Below are 21,471 nucleotides of genomic sequence, written 5' to 3' on the forward strand. Positions count from 1 at the left end.
TCCGCACCATAGACTGGCAAAACATGGCCGCCCCCAGTGTGGCTGACCGACAGTTTCAAATTATAACAAAACAACCACTATTGCAATTTGCAATACATGTCCCGCAAGGTTTCTGAGATTAGGGGAAAGTCTGAGCTGGCGTTACGCTAAACCAAATGTGGGGATGAGGCAGCGGATTTGTTTTGGCGTTAACGTTAGCTGTTGTGATGATGGCTAACGGGGCTAACGTTAGCTAGCTGGTTAGGCTATCAGGTTGCAGGGCAGCGCTCCACAAGCTTGTTGTGACCAAAACCCCCGCATTTAAAGCATTTCATACTCCCAGAGCTGGCGTAAACCATAGAGAACCTCATGCATTAGCCTACTCAAAATGAAACGTCCAGGGTTTGTGTCTCCAAAATCAACTAACGCTAAACGTTACATGCAAGCTAATGTAGCTAGCTGCGGAGCACTCATGATCTATAAGGAAAACGAATGCGCACATAGCCTACATAATTGTCAACATCACATACAGTACATGTATTTTCTTTAATCTAGACTACAGGCATCATTTTTCAGTCAAAAGTGAAACGACACAGATATGATGGCGTATAGTGAGGCTTTCCATGCCTCACTATAGAACTGGCCCCATGCAAAATTCAGACCGCTTATATGTTGCCGTCATGCCAATAAGAGTCTAAATGTAATTTTTTATGTTTTATCTGCAGACTAAGCAGCTAGGCTTTCGGTTCTATAAAAGCCATTATTTTTTGTATTGACTATTGAGTGATACACTTTACTAAAAAAAATATTATATCACAATAGTGATGTCAGATTTGCTTAGGTCACAGCTATGGAATATTAAATCATCCATCTCGCCCAGCCCTAATTTGATTGTTATGTTTTAGTTTTACATCAAATGAATTAGATGAACTAAATCGTTTACATACTATATTACCAAAGCACACACATACATACCTAACCCTAAAAATGTTTGTTGCCTGCTAGCTATCAGACAGCATAGAGAGACTTAAATATGTGCTGTATCGGTATCGGATCGAAATCGGTATCGAATCGGGTATCGAAATTTGATCGGAATCGGATCGGTTTTGAGCTAAAATATCGAAATCGGATCGGAATTGAAAAATCTCGATCGGAGCATCTCTAATTATTGATAGGCTAGTCAATGCTCATCTATTGTCTTCCATGCATGAAGTGGAGCCATCTCATCAGTTTGGACAAGAATAGCGTTCTGTTGCATCAGTGAATATTAAACACTCATTTGCAACTCTCCGTTTTGCACTGAAAACTATTGCACTGATTTATTTGTTTTACATTTATTTCCTTTGTAGTACTCCAATATTTTTTTGTAGGGACAGCAATAAGTTTAGACAACTTAAAGTTATGTTAAATACAGTAGTTGTTTTTTTCTGCTGTAAAACTAGAAAAAAAACTAAAGATTTGTATCATAATTGTCAATGTGTAATGCAGTTTTATTTTTGTTAAAATGGATTTTTCTAAAAATTGGTATCGAAAAAAGTATCGTTCAGGAACCGGTATCGAAATCAAAGTATCGAAACGGTATCGATATCGAAAAATTTTGAACGATACCCAGCCCTATATGTATATATAGTATATATATACTCACTGATACGCAATTGTCGTGAGGCGTTCATCATTGACTGCCCTGCGGACTTCTGCGCGATGGCGCTCTGTGGAGATGCTGGTAGGATGGTTGGGGGGAAATGATACAGAGCACATAAAAAAAAAACATGTATAGAAATCGGAGCAAGTGCATGTTTAGTTATCTGGTAATGACAGCATGTATGGAAAGCATCATCTGAGTACAAATGATTTCATGCAACAGTCAACAATTACCCAAGAATTTTTGTGAGCTCTCCCAGGAGATCCTTCTTGTCCTTGGTCAGATCTCCCTGGGCTCTCAAGGCACTGATGACCCCAGCATACGCCTCCAGTTCTAGGAAACACGTAGACACAGATGAAACACCAAGTAGCATCAGTTCAATTAGAATTCCCTGGTTAAAAATACAATTAGCATTTCATTTGACCATCAAAGTTGCAGATAGATTCACTTGGAATATAAGCCATCATAGCTCAAAACACTTATCTATTACAAATGTAAACAATCATTTGACAGCCTTAGAAAACATTTAAAACTGGCTCACAGTCCTTGCAAAGAAAACAAAAACAAAGGTCAGTCAATACATTTCAAAGTAATGAAAATATGTGATTAATAAACCATTATGTTGCTGCAAGAGTTTTCCCCCCAATATTTTATTTTCAATGTTTTCAGAACAATACACGAACAAGACAAACGAACAGGCTCAGACACAGGAAAATAAAATAAAAATAAAAACATATATACATCATAAATTCATAGATACATAATCGACATTCAACATTACAACGTGGTGCTACCTGTCGCATAAGGTGCTTATTAAGGCTGGGTTAAAAAAATTGATTCTCCGATTTTTCATCGATTCATATGTCCAGAGATCAATCCAAAAAAATGTTTTTATATAAACATAGGCTATAATATTATAGGCTGTGTGTGGTAGTTGAAACATAGTTTCAAGTTGATGTTTATTTATGTTTGTAGTTGAAACAAAAACATAAATACTGTAGGCTACATAAATGGAAATGTTTGATCATTAATATCTACTTTTGGAAATTATATAGGCTGAAATCAAATCACTGTGCATAATTGTGAAAGTGTCGTTATTGACACATGAAAAGGCGGTTATTTAGCCTTTGTCACCACCTGGTGAGTAAATATATGTGTAACTAAAACCATTAAAATTGACAACCGGTCCGCAACTTTTTTTCCCCATGTATCTACCGGTCCTTGGCGCAAAAAAGGTTGGGAAACCCTGTGTTACATAACTGGACAATCATGTAATTCAGGTTACAGCTCAAAAAACATGTTTTAGTATCACTAACCAAATCGATATTGAAATTAATCGAATCGGAATCGAATCGGGATTAATCGATTCGGAACCTTGTGAATCGGAATCTAATCGATTCTTGAAATTTGAACCAATACCCAGCCCTAGTGCTTATGTATATTATAAGAGATATTGGGCTCTATCGTTGCATCGGCCTATAAACTGCGCCCAGCGTCCAGTGCAGCGCAGATTGGTTGGCGTGGATCGGCCCACTCAATATTTTGGTGTCGGCGCTACACGCGGCCTTAAGCATTATAACCACGCCTTTTTTAAGCGTAAAATTATGCACTACCTGCTCATTAGAGAAGTGCAGTAAACGCATCACAAGCTTCCCTTTTAAGCTCCAATTCCACGGAGCGATCCAGTCCGGTCAGAAAAACCGACCAAAGCGCTCTGAGTTCCCCCCCTCCCTGTTTCATTCCCGTCTGTCTCATATATAATATTCCATATTATTATGCTTCTCAAACCAATCTAACTGCAGTTTAAACACTGCAAGCATGTAAATACGCTACACTATAGCAAGATCAAAGTGAAAAGAATGTTCTAAATGCATTGGGTAGAAAAATATAGCCTATCCCTAATGTGGCCTATGTCATGATGAGATTAGATTGGTGAAAGTTTGTCCAGATTAGAATGATATCGTTTTCTCTTGCTACCTTTTCTTCTCCAGTGCTGCAGATGATGCACATAAATATAGCGTACATTATGTAAAGTCATTGCATAAATGTGTTTTTATTGTAAAAGTGGATGTGAAGTAAGCCTTGTTGGAGCGGACATCACAGTACAGCCGTGTTGCGGCTGTCTCTCATCTAAATCACGTTAAATCTGCGTGGGATATATATACCACCTAGGTTACATATATGTTTCACATAGGGTTGTGTTTGGATGTCTATGTTTTATTTTGGCCAATATTGAAATGTTCGAGAATTGCATGTTGTGTGAACAGAAACATTATTTCTATCTACCACTTTAGGCAATTTAGGCTGATTTGGTTGATATTTCTTCTCGAAATGTATTAGTCTCAATGCATGCTGGGAGATTTGAGGGAGTGAGAGAGAGAGAGAGAGAGAGAGAGGGGGAGAGAACAGCTTTTTTTCCATCGGTCTTTGTGCTGCGCTAGAGAGGGAGTGAGAGAGAGAGGGGGGGGGGGGAGTGTGAGATGGCAAAGGAGAGCTCCGCGCAATTACAATATAACCGGTGCACTGAATAAGGCTTGGTTTTGAAAAGCGCTAATCGCTAAATTAACGCCAGGGGGGAAGATATCGTTAGGCCGGTATTTAAAGGAGAATTTCGGTTTTTTTGAACCTGGACCCATCTCCTGGCATTAATTATTATTTGGCCACTCACCAGGCGATCTCCGCGGTGTTTCTGGCCGTCCTAGCGTTGTTTTGACATCAATAGCGTCCAAGTCAGTTGTAAAATGGAGCTGACTTGGGGCCAAGTGTGAGCCTGTCTTTCCTGCATCTAAATAGCTATTTTTATTCCCGTTTTCGCCAAATATCGTCATAATCTGATCCCTCAAGAACGACCACAGTGATATTTCGCCAAAGGCTGTTTCCTGGAGTTGCACAGGGATCAAATTACCTCAAACGTGATCTCGGTCACCAAGTCTCGTGAAGTCCCGCAATACTTTCCTGCCGACTGGCCAAGTACAGGAGGACGCTTTGCGGTGGTGGTTTTAGCGCAACCTATGTGGGATTCAAAATAACAAAGGTTATGCCAAACCCCACATAGGTTGCGCTAAAACCACCACCGCAAAGCGTCCTCCTGTACTTGGCCAGTCGGCAGGAAAGTATCGCGGGACTTCACGAGACTTGGTGACCGAGATCACGTTTGAGGTAATTTGATCCCTGTGCAACTCCAGGAAACAGCCTTTGGCGAAATATCACTGTGGTCGTTCTTGAGGGATCAGATTATGACGATATTTGGCGAAAACGGGAATAAAAATAGCTATTTAGATGCAGGAAAGACAGGCTCACACTTGGCCCCAAGTCAGCTCCATTTTACAACTGACTTGGACGCTATTGATGTCAAAACAACGCTAGGACGGCCAAAAACACCGCGGAGATCGCCTGGTGAGTGGCCAAATCATAATTAATGCCAGGAGATGGGTCCAGGTTCAAAAAAACCGAAATTCTCCTTTAAGGCCGAAACGCCCATTCTGGCCTATTCTGGCACTGCGCCACGCCTCTTCGGGGCCTAAAACCATGTTGCAATCTTCCCGAGGCAGGCTCAAGGCGCGTTTTTTTTGCGTTTAACGCCAGTTTTTGTGCCTAAGGCCACTGCAAAGATAGGGCCCATTGTGCATGGGATCCCACGAAAAGGTGTCCATGAGATGTAGGGATGCACCGATGTGAACATTTTGGCCGATGTCGATGTCGTAAGGAACTTCAAGTGTCACGTGACCGTTGAACCGAGGCGAACGTCCTCTGAAGTATAAATGCAACACCATGAGCAACACTTCCTTTTTCGTCTGCGACCATGTGCTGAGCGACACTTTATAATAAGTATAAATTAAGCTTTAGCCTCCGTTCACACAGGACGCCGAAGCAACGCTCAACCGAAGCTGTACCTACGCTGTACCCACAAGTTTCATTTCGGCGTCCTTGTTAACAGGCGGAGCCGTTCACACCACCCGCGCGTGCCACGCTGATGCCTTGCCGAAGCCACGCTCACGCCACGCCGAAGCGATCACTCAGGATTGACGCCGAATTTCCAAGCGTGACGCTGAAGCCGTGAAGCATGAAGTCAATGGGAGTTGTGGGCGGGTTCAAGCCGCGAGAGTAGGCGCTGAGAGGAAAAGAGAAGGCGTCTTGTGTGAACAGTAAGGCGTACGTTCAGCTTGTGCCTGCTTCAAGCTTCAGTTCTGCTTACGTTCGGCGTCCTGTGTGAACGAGGGCTTAGGGTTGCGACCCTAAAGGCCTAAACATGGTGGTCGTCCGTCAGAGCCTTGCCCCGCCCTCCCCGTAGGACGGCGGGTGGAGCGCCGTCCTACGGGGGGGGGGGTGCCGTCTGCTGACGGGGGCTGCTCGAAAATGTGACTTCACGGCGACGATACGTGCGTGACGTCAGCTGCACGAGAGTTGTGACTGGCCGTTGCCTTGGCTCATCGTCGTAAAGTCGCCTTTCAAAGCATGACGTTTATAACGAACTAGTTGTGTGGCTTAGCCTTCCCAAATGTTGAGGGTCGTTTTTTAGAATTTAATACATAGAATTGGGAACGTTACATTCAATTTCATTCAGACTGCCTGGCACACAATCTCCGCCATTTTCACACGGAACTTCCGCGGGGGGGGGGGGGGGGGGGGGGGGCGTAGTGGCGTCCTAGCATGTGGGGCTCGCTGGCGCCGGACGGACGACCATGTTTAGGCCTTAAGTGGGGTCGCCTGGAATTCAAATAGGAATGAAAAAGAAAAACGTTTTTTTTACACCACACACAATTTAATACTACCGAAGATGATTAGGGTCACTTGTGATTTTTTATTTTATTTAAAGTGATAATCTCTAAGATTTCAGCTTTGTTCTCTTGGTGACACCTATGGCGATGAGTGGTAATTGCAGGTACCATCCAAACAGTGTTGCATTATGTGACATTACTAATGTCACATAATGTCACTCACTATATAGTCCAAAGGCTTCCATCAATGGACCATAGCCTCAATCAACATTGTGAGTGACTCTTAATTTTATTTATTTTTATTTAGATGAAAATCTTTGAGATAATAAATTTAAATCAGGATTCTGAGAATAAAGTCAGAATTCTGAGATTAAAATCAGAATTCTAAGTTACTGTCAGAATTTTGAGAAAAAAGTTTTGAGATTAAAGTCAGAATTCTCAGACTAAAGTCAGAATTCTGTCAGAATTCTGTCTCGGGTCCCTAGATTTTTGTGGCGTCAAAGTAGTGCCACAAGCCAAAAAAGGTTGGGAACCCCTGCTGTAGCTCTGAGCACTCTTAAACTCGGATGAGGAGCTCAGATGCTGCTCTGAGCATTTCAGATCGACTTTATGAACGCACCCATAGCGATCACAAACATCTGGGGCGATGGTTACTTTTAATCATTAACCCTTGTTCGCATAATTTAGCTAACGTTAACGCCGTGGCTGAATACAGTACATAACCTTACCCCGACGACACGTAGCAAAACGTTTATTTAAACAGAAACGGTCCTGTGTTAAACCCTATGTTTCTTTCCCTTTAGGTTGAACACCCTTGTTACACATGTATTCGAAGGAGAACTGCATTTGTCTGCCTGTATTTCATGCAGTTCGCTAAGTGTTTATTTCACGCAGTTCGCTAAGTGTTTATTTCATGCAGTTCGCTAAGTGTTTAGATGGATTTCTTGTGTTTCAAGCGAATGTTGCCGTACTTGTGTGGCAAGGTTCTACGATTCTACTGAGGTAACGTTATAAAACACACTTTTGAACGCTACTTATCCCCACCATGATGCTGTGTCTCTCTCTAGTCTGCTGCAGAGCAAGCGAGCTGCCCCCCCCCCCGCCCCGCAGGCAGAGACATGCCGGCTCTCTGTCGCTCAGAGAAAGATATTTCTCCTGGATGGTGAAAATGTATCAAACATCTTCTCAATCTTATTAGAAATTCAAACAGAGTTGGCTATGCTGCAGTGCTGAGAATGTGGTAAAACAATGGAATCAGAGCACCAAGCATATTTTCGGCACTATATATTATGTAAAAAAAAAGTGCATCTCACATCGATACCGATATCTCTGACAGGCCAAATTAGGCCAATATCGGCCCGATATAGGATGGCAACTTTGTGCTTAATTACTTCTTCTTTTTTGGGGGGGGGGGGGTCGTTTCTTCTATATCCTCCACATTGTGTAGGCTATTGTTCCATGTCACTGTTACTGCTTGATCTTACCCAGTTTACGGAGGATTCTTTTGCACTCATCCCTGCCTAGGTCAAGGATGGTGGGCCATACCACAGGCATGGTCCCAGTCAGCAGTGGTTTCTCCAGCTGAATCATGGGCTACATGAAGAAACATAAAAGAAGATTACTATTATGCTGTATATTACTATTACCATTATATCATTGACTGTAATAGGCAAGATAATAACATATAACATGTACACTAAATGTAATCTCCTGAAGTGGAATTCCTAACATGTTTAAATTCAACATACTACAAGTATCAATATTGTATCTCCATAAAGAAATCAACCTTTTCTCATGGAAGAACTGTGGAGAGTATTATGTTGCTATTGCTAATGAGTATAACACTGCACATAATGGTGCTGTCAAGTGCTGCTGGAAATATCTGAATTATTAGCAGCAGAGCACACATTACAAACGAGACAAAGAAGTTGACATTGAAAGGGATGCATTTTGTTAGTTTGTTATAACATTATATACTTCCATAAATATTTAACATGGTTGTTTCTAATGTCACTGATTTATTAACTTTTCATTGTCAAGCATTTTTTGTGCATCCTTCAAATCTCTCATCTTGGTGTTGAGTTAAAAACATCATTACAAGAGTAGATGTGTGGATTTCTGCTCCACTTCTTAAATAAAATTACAGCTACCTACCAAAAACAACTGTTTACAGTGGCTGTTGTTATTATTTCTGAACAAAAGCTCTTGAATGCACTGACAAGTCTAAGACTTCAGAATTTGGAGCTCACGAGAGATACACTGGACGGAGCTATAGCATCTTCCCAAGTAAACAATTAAAACAGGGAAGTTTCACCAGAACAACCACAGTGTTATTTTCGAGGACAGTTGCATTTGTGAGCTTTGACAGTTTTCAATTGTAATTCTGCCCTGGTCTCCTTCTCCTAGCTCCGCCGAGACTATAGACCAAATCAGCGGGATGTTTACATTTACTTCCGGGTACCCCTGGGTCCACACATTATAATGGCGGTGAACGGCACAAACTGACGTGTTGAAGACAAAAACAGACAAAGAAGACAAAAATGGTTCGTCCGTGTTGTGTTGTTGTTTAATATCATTCATAACAACACTTTCACTAACGTTAGTGGAGACCAGACTAGCTTATTTACCTGTTGGACCAGACCAGAGTAGACTTGACGCTTAAATTAAATTAACGTGGCGTCGGTAGCTCTGTCTGTAACGTTAACGAGTCTGCTCTCGCCGAGAAGAGCCTGGTGACGCGAGGTTACAAGTCTGCAAAAAAACAGCGAGTTTGACAGACAAACAAACATTATTAGCTAGCTAACACTACATAAAACAAACACAGAAGAAAGGCTAGATACGTCGGACAAGCATGTTTACCAACCGTTTAACCATTTAAATTGAAAGTAGTCGGCCGAAAACAACGAGAGGGTTTGACAGCATTTATTTGACAACACGCACATTTAAACCTGCCGCCTTCCCCAAGTGGTACCCGGAAGTAAATTTGTTTACATGGTGACGTCACGGTGATTTGGTCTATTCGTTCTCCCTTTTATGGAAGAGGTCATCATCACGCTATTAACGCCATTGAAAAGTCTGGCAATCAATGATGCCTTTTTTATGGGGACAGGTGTTACATGCCTTGAGTAGAACATGAGACCTATGATATTTTACCAGGCATTAGGAGCCACTCGTCCATTCGTCATACACATAATCCAGCGAGTAGCACGCATTTCTATAAAAATCACAATTTTTACCATTGGTAGGCGATTACACGTGATGCATTGCTTTTAAAGGGCTCGCACCATGTGAACTACAGTAATAATCACATGAAAACATTTTTTTTTCCACATGAGTGGGAAAGGGCACGCGAAAGTAACAATGTACCAAATCGGCCATTCATTTGAGGGCACAAAAAGAAGAACACATATAGGGCACTTATGCTGCTGAAATGATAGGAGTTTGTAAAATTGTAACAGATTGGTCTCAAATGTGGAGATTTTGACAAGAATCGTTCACATACCACCCCAAAAGCCATAGCCTATATATTGGTTAAAAGCTGGAAAAAGTGTTTTGGGGGTAAGTTACACTTTAAGCAAGAGGGGGCATAAACTGCCGAATGCTATCTGGCGTTAACACCGTTCTCTCCACACAGCGGAGAACGGTATATTTCAGGATTATCCCACAATCCATTACATTGTAACACAATACATTGCACGATCGCAGTAATATTACAATGCATTCATATACGATGTTGAGGCCAACGTTATAGGCTATGAAGGCTTTTTTTGCGTGGTTAGCGCCCGAAAGAGCTATATCGCATTTCGGTGACGCTGACCCTTTCAATGGCTTGTCTTGTGTTGTATGCTAGTTAGCTAGCTGGTTGAGCCAAATCAAATGTCTTACCATCCGTTAGCAGGACAGCTTCAAGGCCTGGGTAACAATTCCAAGATCCTAACAAATATAACAAACATGTATCACGTCATGCAGTTACTCTAAAAAAAACCGCGGCGTCCAAAACGACAGCTATTCTGCCAAATTAGAGTTATAGTCAGACATATTGGTGTTTATATTATGATCTTCTTCTTCCTCTGTGTAGGGTTCGGGTTCTTCTTCTTGATGTCATTTTTTGCAGAATGCAAACCAGCAAAACGGTATATACCGCCACCCACTGTACCGGGGTCGTAGGGGAATAGCCAGCACATCAATCGGTGGTTTACTGTGACTGAATTATTGTCCATTCTCGTCAAAAAATCTAATATTGAAGGCTTAAACATAAATGGAAAACAGTTAATAAGTCAGCTAGCTGATGACACAACACTTTTTCTAAAGAACAAAGAACAAATTCCTCTGGCCTTACAAGTAGACGTATTCTCTCAAGCATCTGGTTTGCATTTGAACCTTGATAAATGTGAACTTATGAGTATTCACAATTGTCCCTACTCTTCACTATATAATAGGCTATACCTGTCAAAAATGAGACTCGATACCTAGGAATATAAATGCCCAGACACCAGTGAGAAGAAGAATATTCAAAATACTGTTGATAGATAGATGCAAGAAGAAAAAAATGGTTACAAAGAGATATGACACTGATTGGAAGAACACTAATAACCAAAATGGAGACTAGACTGATTTACCCTGCATACACTTTACCAATATCTCCTAAGATTATTATAAATTAACAAACTAAATTTCAACTTCATTTGGAAAAATAGGCATCATTACATCAGAAAAGAGGATTTATGAAGAAGGTGGGATTAAAGCAATAGATTTTGAAATTATGAATCGTGTTTTGAAAATTAAATGGCTTCAATCCTTTTTAAGGAATGTAAAGAGGTGTGGTTTTTAATTCCTTCTCTGGTATTCAAGGAATTGGGAGGCATAGAGTTTTTGTTAAAATGTGATTTTGAAATATCTAAACTGTCTGTCAAACTATCTGCCTTCCACCAACAAGTACTTTTACACTGGAAAATGATGTATAAACATAACTTCAGTCCTCACAATGTCCCGTTGTGGAATAATAGAGTAATATTGACTAAAAGAAAATCTATATTTATGGGAGACTGGATGGAAAAACAAATATGGTCAATTATGCATCTAAATGTCATTTTGTCATCCAGCCAGTGTGGAATGCTCTAAAAAATGAACTTATGCTATTATACAAATGCATTAAAAAAATCTAAGGCGCCCAGGCCAGGAAACTTTGTGCACTTATATCCGATTATAATTTACATTAAACCTTGCTCAACTCCTTATTTTATATAGGTAATTTGTTATGGGTCTCCCATCTACAGTATTTCTCTACTGGGTTAGTTTTTATGTCCCCTTTTATAATAGTATATTGGTTGTTCAATACATTGTCTCTTTTCTTTTTGTCTGTCTTGTTTGTCTTCATAGGTCTTGTCATAAGATCATATACGTAAGACGTCTTTTTTTTGTTTTGTTATTATTTTCTATAAGAATGTATAGTAAGATATATGTCATGGCCATGGTTGGAGTTGGTTATTGTAAATTTTTGTAAACAAAAATGTCTGAGTTACTGTCACTGTAAGTTGTAAAAAAAAAAAAAACATGCGTGTGCAGCACCATCAACATATTTAATATACGAGGGATCAGCCGAGCAGCATTTTGGTAAACAAACCGCGTCACTGGGTGGCAATGGCAATGGAACCCTATGGAGCCTGAGTTTGAGCGTCTGACTCTAGCCGGCTGACCGTGTTTACAATTTAAAAACTGTGACAGTTCACACAACTTTAACACAACATGCATATTTATACATCAAACTCTTCAGCTAATTCTGCTCTCACTCAGAATGTCAAAATATAAGTGATGTGATGTATACTTTTTGAGATATTAACGTTTGTTTGGCACAACTCATACTAGTTAACTGCCCCAGGGTTACACATTTTTGGGTGGCAGTGACGTCACGCTGATTCGTCCTATAGGACAAAGGACCCATACTGTATTAGGAACTACACATAAAACAGGAAACACACACACACACACACACACACACACACACACACACACACACACACACACACACACACACACACACACACACACACTTTGTATTCTTATTATAGGATAATTCGTTTTTTTTTAATCTGCAGTTACTATGTTCTGCTCATATACCACAAAGTATTTGCTCAGCCTCCAGAGTAACAAAAAATCTAACAGTAAATAACCCATTGGAATGTATGTGATATATCAAGTTATTTCTTTTAACGCAGCATATCTGAGCAATAAACCGTTCTTGTGTCAGATTATAGCTAGTCTGGCAGTGGGTTAATACTGCAGGTCTGTCACTCACCTGCCTCAAAGCTCCATGCATTACTAACCTCAAACTGCAGTTTCATGTATGTCAGACTCATTTATTGATTGATTGATTGAAGTGTTTATTTCGAATATGAAAGCAAAATAATAAATAAAAGCCATTTCAGAAACAAAGAAAAATAGAATATATACATATTCGAAAAGGAGTGGGAAGAAGTAAAACTTATTAACTCCCACCCCTTCTCCATAAATAATAAATAATAACAAGCTTCCTGGTCTAACCCTGTCTATATACTACTGTGTAATATTTACTAGTAATTCTGTTTCAGATTATATAATAATATGAAAATATAAATATAATATATACACATCATACAATAACATGTATACATACATACATATTAATATACACACACATTCATATATTTATCTAAATATATGACTACAATACTCATTATATACGCATCTTTACACACTCACACACATGGAAAAGCAACAAGAAAATAACCCCCAAAAAATAAAAATAAAATAACCAGTACCCTTATAACACCTAGTGATACCCAACACCTCCCTCATCCCTATAACTTGTGAAGATTGTGTCTTTATACCTACTTTTAAACTGTTTTATGTTTGGACATTGTTTTAATTCCACAGTGCACCTGTTCCATAGTCTCACCCCGCTGACTGAAACACAAAAACTTTTCCTGGTTGTTCTAATAAGTTGAAAATTAAAATTAAATTTCCATTTGTATTTACAAAAGAACAAAGAGAACAAAACCTTCTTAATCATTGCTTTTTGGAATTAACTATTAGATCAAATTTAAGCAAAAGAGGACTCAATTCAATCTCATGACCATATGCAAATTGCCATGCAAATTTGCTTGAAAATGTAAATAGGTATCAGGCTGTATGCCTATGTAACCGAGTGACGTGAGTCCCGAGTGGTAGCGAGTAGGTTGGTTAAACACACACCCCCGCGACGTATACAGGCCTGTTAAACAGCTCCGCCAAGGGAGCTAGCTCTCTTGGTGCAGTGGTTAGCGGTCCGCCTTGCAAGCCGAAGGTCGCCAGTTTGAATCCACCCTTAACATGGGTTACTGCAACTACCATCAACACAACGCCGTTACACCTACGCAGTCTAGGATTGACCAAAGACTGCATGCAAGGCTCTTCCAAGGTCTGCTCTGCAAAGCATCTGCTTGGCATTTCTGCCCTGTTCAGTATATCACATCATGTGACTGTTACAGAGCTGCCACAGATATCAGTATTGTTGACTGTTCAGTATATCACATCATGTGACTGTTACAGAGCTACTACAGATATCAGTATTGTTGACTGTTCAGTATATCACATCATGTGACTGTTACAGAGCTACTACAGATATCAGTATTGTTGACTGTTCAGTATATCACATCATGTGACTGTTACAGAGCTACCACAGATATCAGTATTGTTGACTGTTCAGTATATCACATCATGTGACTGTTACAGAGCTGCCACAGATATCAGTATTGTTGACTGTTCAGTATATCACATCTTGTGACTGTTACAGAGCTACTACAGATATCAGTATTGTTGACTGTTCAGTATATCACATCTTGTGACTGTTACAGAGCTATCACAGGGTGGGAGCCTAATGAGGTACGTTGGAGTAAGTGTATGATGCGACTTTGGAATAGGATACTGGGACTGAATACCAACAGAATCTCTAGAAAGGTCTTTGAGTGGGATATGATGGTAAACGGAGCATGGGCTAGGGACATGCATGATGTCCTTCTGAGCTGGGTTGGAAGATGTTTTTCACAGAAAACAACTCATAGTTATTAGTGTAGTGAAAGACATTATTTTTCAGAAAGTAAAGGATAAATGGGCATCAGGTGAAGTAAACATCAAACCAAAACTTCGCAACCTTCTGTGAAATAAAGCATGTGTACGGCACAGAGAATTATGTTTTGTATAATCTGTCTAAGAAAAAGCGGTCTCTATGTGCTCAAATCAGAGCTGGCATACTTGGCCTTCATATTGAGACAGGCCGATTTGTGGGCACTGCTGAGGAGGATAGACTGTGTGTGAACTTAAGGAAGTTGAAAACGGACTTTGTATTCTATTGTCCCTTCTATAATACTATCAGGCAGAGTTTTTTTTAATAAGGTAGACAAAGAAAATGAATTTGTGTGGTTGGAAGACTCTGAAAAATTCATACGGCTCTTCCAATATGAAACCTTTGCATTTGCCACTTTCTTAGTGATGAGGAGGAATGAAATGTATAGATAAAATAAGAAAAAGAAAATGTATATATTTTGTGTAACTGTGTCATATAATCCCATGTGGGATGGGCCACAATGTGGCGTGACACGCAAATAAAATAATTATTCATTCATTCATATTCATTATTCGATATCAGTATTGTTGACTGTTCAGTATATCACATCATGTGACTGTTACAGAGCTACCACAGATATCAGTATTGTTGACTTAGATAGCCTATATCTTGTACATCCTCCTTCACCATTCCGCTTCATTCTCTATGTTCGACTAAAAAACACAATTTCCAAATAACCGCGATCCACAAATATTTCACTATCCACAAACATGTATTGTTTTATTTGTGTTGTGTAAAGTCATCCACAAATATATGGAGTGATTCGCAAATATGCATAACTGAACTCTGTAAACATTTAACAAAGTTGTGCATTGAATTGGACAAAAAAAAGTGCATTGAATTGGACAAAAATCCACGAACAAATAGGAGGGAACTACGGTAGGTAAATCACAAAGATCACGTTTCCCCACACACTAACAGGAAGCAATCCACAAATGTGCAAAACCTGTTTCACACGTACAAATGGATCCCCAAATGGGTAAATGTTTACAGAGTAAATTACGGCGTGTGTGTATTTCCAAATGCAGCACTAAATCTTCCTTCCTGGTGGAGCTGCAGCTGCTGTCCATGTCCACTGCCAGGTATCTGTAGAGAAGTGTAGGGACTGACTGTAATCCTTTAAGAGGATCAAGTCTGAGATCCAGGGGGAAGGGATATAGGATCTACTACTAATTATCTATAGCACTGACACAGTGAAGATGTCTGCAGTGAAGAACGTGCTGAGCGTAGGGCGCTCTGGCTGATTTTTCATTACTTTTATGGAAAGGTCACTTAGGTCAGAGCGACAGCGATGGAGGCCGAGGCCACGTATGTTTGCTGGAGTTGTTTCCCGGGGGCGTGCCAGATTCGATGACAACTGAGGAGGAACACATCAGGTAAGCTGCTGCTGAGTTTGGCCATGTTCCTGTCTTGCCCACATGGTAGGTCTGTCTCCTGTCATGGTGTAAGACATTATTTTAGTCGTTAAACTTGTTTGGATAATGAAAATGAATTCAGAATGGCTCCTATTGTCTGCTCTTGCAAGATTTGCTCTTTGTCGATTTTGGAATATCTCTGAATCAGATGTCTATGAGCACATTAAGCCAAAAGTAACAGGATGAGCTGCAAGCACATTTACTACGTCTTTGTCAAACACACTTGATGCTGAAACCAATGTTCAACTCTCCCATACAGGCAGCCATGCTGATTTTAGAGGTGATCTGCAGCCTGATTGGCTGGTTCTGTCTCTACACATCATTCTGCTGTGCCTTCGCCCAGCGGGGGCCGGAGTGGAGCTGTCGACTGGTGACGCTGTCCCACGGGGTGGCCATAGTATTGCTGACGGCATATGTGGTCTTCATAGATGGACCCTGGCCTTTGACACATGCAGGTCAGTAAAAGATGGTACTGTGGTAGTACATGAGACGAGTATACATTAAGCATGAACTGGTAAACTATATATGCACATGAAAGCAGGTTGGGAGGCCTGGTCGTTATTCCTGGGGATACCATTATGAAACCACACCTCTTAATTTTTCATTACATAAACATTAATTATCCATTAAAATAACGTTGCTTTAAAGGAATAGTTCAACCAAAAATGAAAATTCTGTCATCATCTACTCACCCTCATGCCAGTTGAAACACAGATGAAGTTTGTCAGGTCAACTGGAGAGAAAACCAGTCACTCATAGAGACACTGGAAATGAGAGGATTTTGTATGCCTTTTGTGCAGGTTTACAGGATTATTAATTAGTGATTAATGGACAGTTACTGTCTCCCTTGATTTGACATTCAATTAGAAAGTAAGCAGTCAAAATATGAAAGTGATTTTGAAAAGGTCTCTACCATTCATACCTCCCTTAAAGGAACACTCCGCCCATTTTCAACCAGCTTTGTATCATTAGAACATCAGTAGTATATCAGAAAACTGTAAACGGTTTTGAAGTCTGTCATTTAATTTGACAGTTATTGAGTGTTAAAGTGTGGACCAGTGACATCACTGGTCCACACTAACTCAAATTAATAACTCATTAACTCAAATCAACTCTCAATACTGTCAAACTAGATGAATGACTGCAAAACCGTTTACAGTTTGAGAGTTGATTTGAGTTAATGAGTTATTAATTTGAGTTAGTGTGGACCAGTGATGTCACTGGTCCACACTTTAACACTCAATAACTGTCAAATTAAATGACAGACTTCAAAACCGTTTACAGTTTTCTGATATACTACTGATGTTCTAATGATACAAAGCTGGTTGAAAATGGGCGGAGTGTTCCTTTAACTCATTTTAAGGGGATGTTGAATTAAATGGTGCATTCATGTAAATGTTATTTAAAGGAATTATTGGTTTACACGGTGTGGAGGGTAAACCCACCTAAACCCACCTTTTGACTGACATAATTCCTAATGATGTAAACAGTATCATAGGGAGTCATATCAAAATGATGTGTACATGAATATGGTATTTTAATGGGGAAAGCAGAAAATATACGTGGTTTTTGTTTGCATTGGTGGGTTTTTGCCTTACACAGATTATCCTCCTTTTTATTTGCTGCTGATTATGCCGTAATCATTTTACGGAGAGCCGAATGTTAGTGCACATGTAGCAGTGCCTATTATAGTCATGGGCAGATTTAGTGGGGGGGGGGGGCAGGGGAGGGCCCCACCAGTGGTTAAAAAAAATGCTCACCATTGTAAATCTCCATGTCACTGTCTGGCTGAATATGATCATAAAATGTATATCCACTTTGACAAGCATCACAGATATCTCTTTGCTAAAGCTCTGATGGGGGGTCTCTGACAGGGCCTTGCTGCCCTTGCTCCCCTCCCTCTGGAATTCCCTCCCCAGTTACATCTGACAGGCCAAAACTCATTGTCTTTCATACTCATAGTCATCTTTCCAAAAAAAAGCCTTCAACACCCACCTTTTCACTGTGGCTTTTGACCTATAATCTTTTTCTCTCTCTCTCTCATCTATTTTAATATTTTCTCTTTATTAAAGTTGTTTTATCCTGTAGTTGTAAAGTGTGTTTGAGCACAGTCAAAAGCAACAGTGAACAGTGAAGCGCTATATAATATAAATGTACATTACCTTAACATAAATGTAGTGTACATCATTACGTTACAAAACATACAATAATGAGTATTACTGTTCTGTAATTCTACTCATATTCTAACATTGCTAATAATTATTTCCATTATTATACGTATTGAACAATAATTACCCTCTGATTAATAATACGAACAATAATAATAAAACAACAATAACAAATAATGATTTTATTATTATTAGTATTATTATTAGTAGCAGTAGTAGTAGCAGCCGCCTAGTATTATTATTATTATTATTGTGTTATTATTCAGAGACTACTGTAATTGTTGTCATTATTGTACAATAATAATTCCTCTAAATCTGGTTTCAAACAGCAAAAAAATTGCAAAAATCTTTGCCGGTGGCAAAATCCCCCCACTTACAGCCCTGTCTGGTGCCTCCCCCCCACCCCCAGTATAAAAGTCCAAATCCGCTCATGATTATAGTAGTCTGAGAATGAGACTTTAACTGAACATTCTTCATTGACATACACTAAAGATGTTATGTGTAGCATTTTAACAACAATACATCATTAGAGTAATTTTGAGACATAAGTAATCTATAATTACTGAAAACAAGCAAGATCATCGCTGGGAGGACTGGCAGCCTCTACTCTACTGGCTCTACTGCCACTGCATTATATTGTGTCGGTCGGAATTAGTTGGGAAAACTGCTGGATTGCTTTACGGTGTAAGTAAGGCATATTGCTTTACAGCACAAAACAATATTAGCGTATTGTTAGCTTACTTCATCTGAATAGAATCTCTTATCTTTCTTGTTGCTCTTCAAAACAGTGACCATGGGGGTCTTCATTTTCAGAAACAAAATGCTACACGTAGCACCTTTAATTACAACTCCGTTGTCTCATGCTGCTGTTTCAATCCACCCTGTCCGACATCTGTTGCCCAGGTACGGAGAACACCGAGCTCCAGACCTTCGCCATGGCCGTCTGCCTGGGCTACTTCTTCTTTGATTTAGGCTGGTGTGTGTGCCACCGCTCCGAGGGCCCTGTCATGATGGCCCACCACGCGGGCAGCATAGCCAGCATCCTGTTTGCGCTGCTCATGGGCGAGTCGGGCTGCGAGACCTGCGGCGTGATCTTCGGCAGCGAACTCACCAACCCGCTGCTGCAGACCCGCTGGTTCCTCCGGCAGCTCGGCCGCTACGACAGCCTGCTGGGCGATGCCGTGGACCTGCTCTTCATCGTGCTGTTTGCCACCGTGCGCTGTGGCGTGGGCACCGTCATGTTTTACTGCGAGCTCACCTCTCCCAGGCCCTCGCTGGTCATCAAGGCCGGCGGCGTGGTGATGTACGCGCTGGCCTGGGTCTTCATGGTGGACATAGCTAGGTTTGGCTACAAGAAAAGTCGGGCCAAGTATAAAAAGTGGCTAGAGAATCACAAGCTGGGAGAAGTACAACTGGATGGACATTCAGATAAGGATGATTGAAGGAATTCAGACATCGTTAAGACTATAGCCTGGGTAAACCCAGCCTCCACGTGACCTCTATCTATGCGCTCTCAGTGACTGAGAGCGCATAGATAGAGGTCACGTGGAGGCTGGGTTTACCCAGGCTACGTTAAGACTGCTGTGTTGCTTTGCAGGTACAAGGAGGGTTACTGCTTTATGGTACAAGACAGGAAGAGGGCGCTGTTCTTCCAGAGTACACAGAGCTAATGCTTTCATATTCTGGCAAATATGGTGGAAGGAGTGAAAGGCCAACAATACGTTGATCCTCTTCAATACAGTGACCATTGACCAATCATGCTCTTTGCGACATAAAACAATAGGGGTTTATGGGAAATGTAGTCTTACTTTTAAGGAACACACTACTAGCACTAACAATACCACTGGCCTGAGAACGAGACTACCAGTCTTCTCCACCGTGGACTCATTTGTTTACACTAATTATACAAAGGTATAGCACAATTAATTTGACTATATATTGATATTTAAAAATGCTACACATAGAGCCTTTAACTTTTGCATTATAACGCTTAAAAGGACACCTCAAATGCTTTGCATCTATACTAGAAGGAAAGGAAACATTTGACATGTGTCTGACTGATTTGCTCTTATTTGCCAAGAGTGCTTCATAAACTGAACTCCTGGTTTTCAGAGTTAGATTGGACTTCACCACACAGACAAAAATGGCCAAGACCCAGCAAGCGGAGTTCAGCCAATCCTGACCTGTTTGTTTATGTAACGGAAGGACTTGCAGCCTAATTACATGACCAGACTTGGTTTGAATAAGTCATAGATGCTCGACGTTTCGGTCTGTCAGTCTAAATAACATGACTTTAAAAGGGTAGGTTGCCTGATGTAGGAGGGTGGAAAATGTGTGATTTCTCTCTCTCTCTCTCTCTCTCTTTCTCTCTCTCTCTCTCTCTCTCTCTCTCTCTCTCTCTCTCGGGGCTAGGGATCCCTATCTGCCTGCGGCCCCTTCAAGGTTTCTTCCATGTTTTCCTGCTAAAGTTTTGATTGGGAGCTTTTCCTTGTGTGCACTTAGGGTCAAAGCTGCAGGTGCCAGATGTTAGAATAGCAACAGCGTTGTTTGTCTTGCTAAAGTTTGCTCTTGCCTACATTGTTAGATTTTTCTTATACACGTTTGTTCAATTTTGTTTATTGATTGTGTTTAGTTCGATCTAGACGCACTCCTCTTAAGTCCTCTAAGACATGCATGTGAATTAGGGCTATATAAATAAACTTGAACTTGCTATAGGCTTTAAGCCGTTTGTTACAGCCAACTTTAGCTTAATCTACCAAATGCTAATCGCAACATTCTCATTCAGTTAAATGACTGAAGATGTACCATCACACCCTGATGAGGGCCGTGCATTATTATAGAGTTGGGGAGGTGCAGGGGAGAATATTTTAATCAAGTCATGTTCACTTTAAGAGAAACACTTGCTTTTCAGGAGAAATTCTATAGGCTTAAAAAGAAACATAAATATGAATCATATGAATCGCATAAATAGCATTTATGAACACAACGCACAAATAACGTGGCGCCTCATTGACCCAGAGACTTCAGAGGCAAAGTGTTGAGGAGAAAATGCCTCTAGGTTGGGGTCCTTTTATTTTAGGATACACTGCATCATATGGTGCCAACCAAGTGACCACTCATCATGGGGGTGATACATGACAGTACAAGTAAATCACCTATCTTTTTGGTTGATATGAATATTACCATCAGACTCACTGCCCTATTGGACTGCATAATTAGGCTCACTGAGGCCAGGAGCTACATCTAAATACAGATAAGAAGGGGAAAGAAGGTCCTGTAGAAACATGAGAATGTCTATGATTAAGGTTTGAAAGGCTCACACTGCATATCGTCTTACATTTAAAGGACACACAGGGCAACCCTGCCCTTTGGTGGCCCCATGTGGCAGCAGAGGATAACTGTTTGGAGT

At 40.5% G+C, this 21,471-nt stretch overlaps 1 protein-coding gene and 1 pseudogene across 2 annotated transcripts in view; one reads left to right on the forward strand and one right to left on the reverse strand.

Annotated features, from left to right (window-relative positions):
• emsy (EMSY transcriptional repressor, BRCA2 interacting) overlaps nucleotides 1-10,356 on the reverse strand; it is a 51,051-nt gene extending 40,695 nt beyond the window's left edge. Inside the window, exons 1-4 of the mRNA XM_083645579.1 lie at nucleotides 10,225-10,356; nucleotides 7,824-7,932; nucleotides 1,855-1,954; nucleotides 1,625-1,699 (exon numbers count right to left, since the gene is read on the reverse strand). Of these exons, the coding sequence (XP_083501705.1) occupies nucleotides 1,625-1,699; nucleotides 1,855-1,954; nucleotides 7,824-7,932; nucleotides 10,225-10,227 (287 nt within the window). The 5' untranslated portion in view covers nucleotides 10,228-10,356. The remainder of the gene's footprint in view (nucleotides 1-1,624; nucleotides 1,700-1,854; nucleotides 1,955-7,823; nucleotides 7,933-10,224) is intronic.
• Nucleotides 10,357-16,159: 5,803 nt separating this feature from the next.
• On the forward strand, nucleotides 16,160-19,504 carry LOC310785686 (TLC domain-containing protein 5 pseudogene; annotated as a pseudogene). The gene is made up of 2 exons: nucleotides 16,160-16,349; nucleotides 18,966-19,504. The product of its transcript is annotated as a TLC domain-containing protein 5 pseudogene (transcript).
• The last annotated feature ends 1,967 nt before the right edge of the window (nucleotides 19,505-21,471 follow it).

The sequence above is a fragment of the Poromitra crassiceps genome (genome assembly GCF_964638095.1).
Source record: "Poromitra crassiceps genome assembly, chromosome: 1".
In the NCBI taxonomy this organism is placed as follows: Eukaryota; Metazoa; Chordata; class Actinopteri; order Beryciformes; family Melamphaidae; genus Poromitra; species Poromitra crassiceps.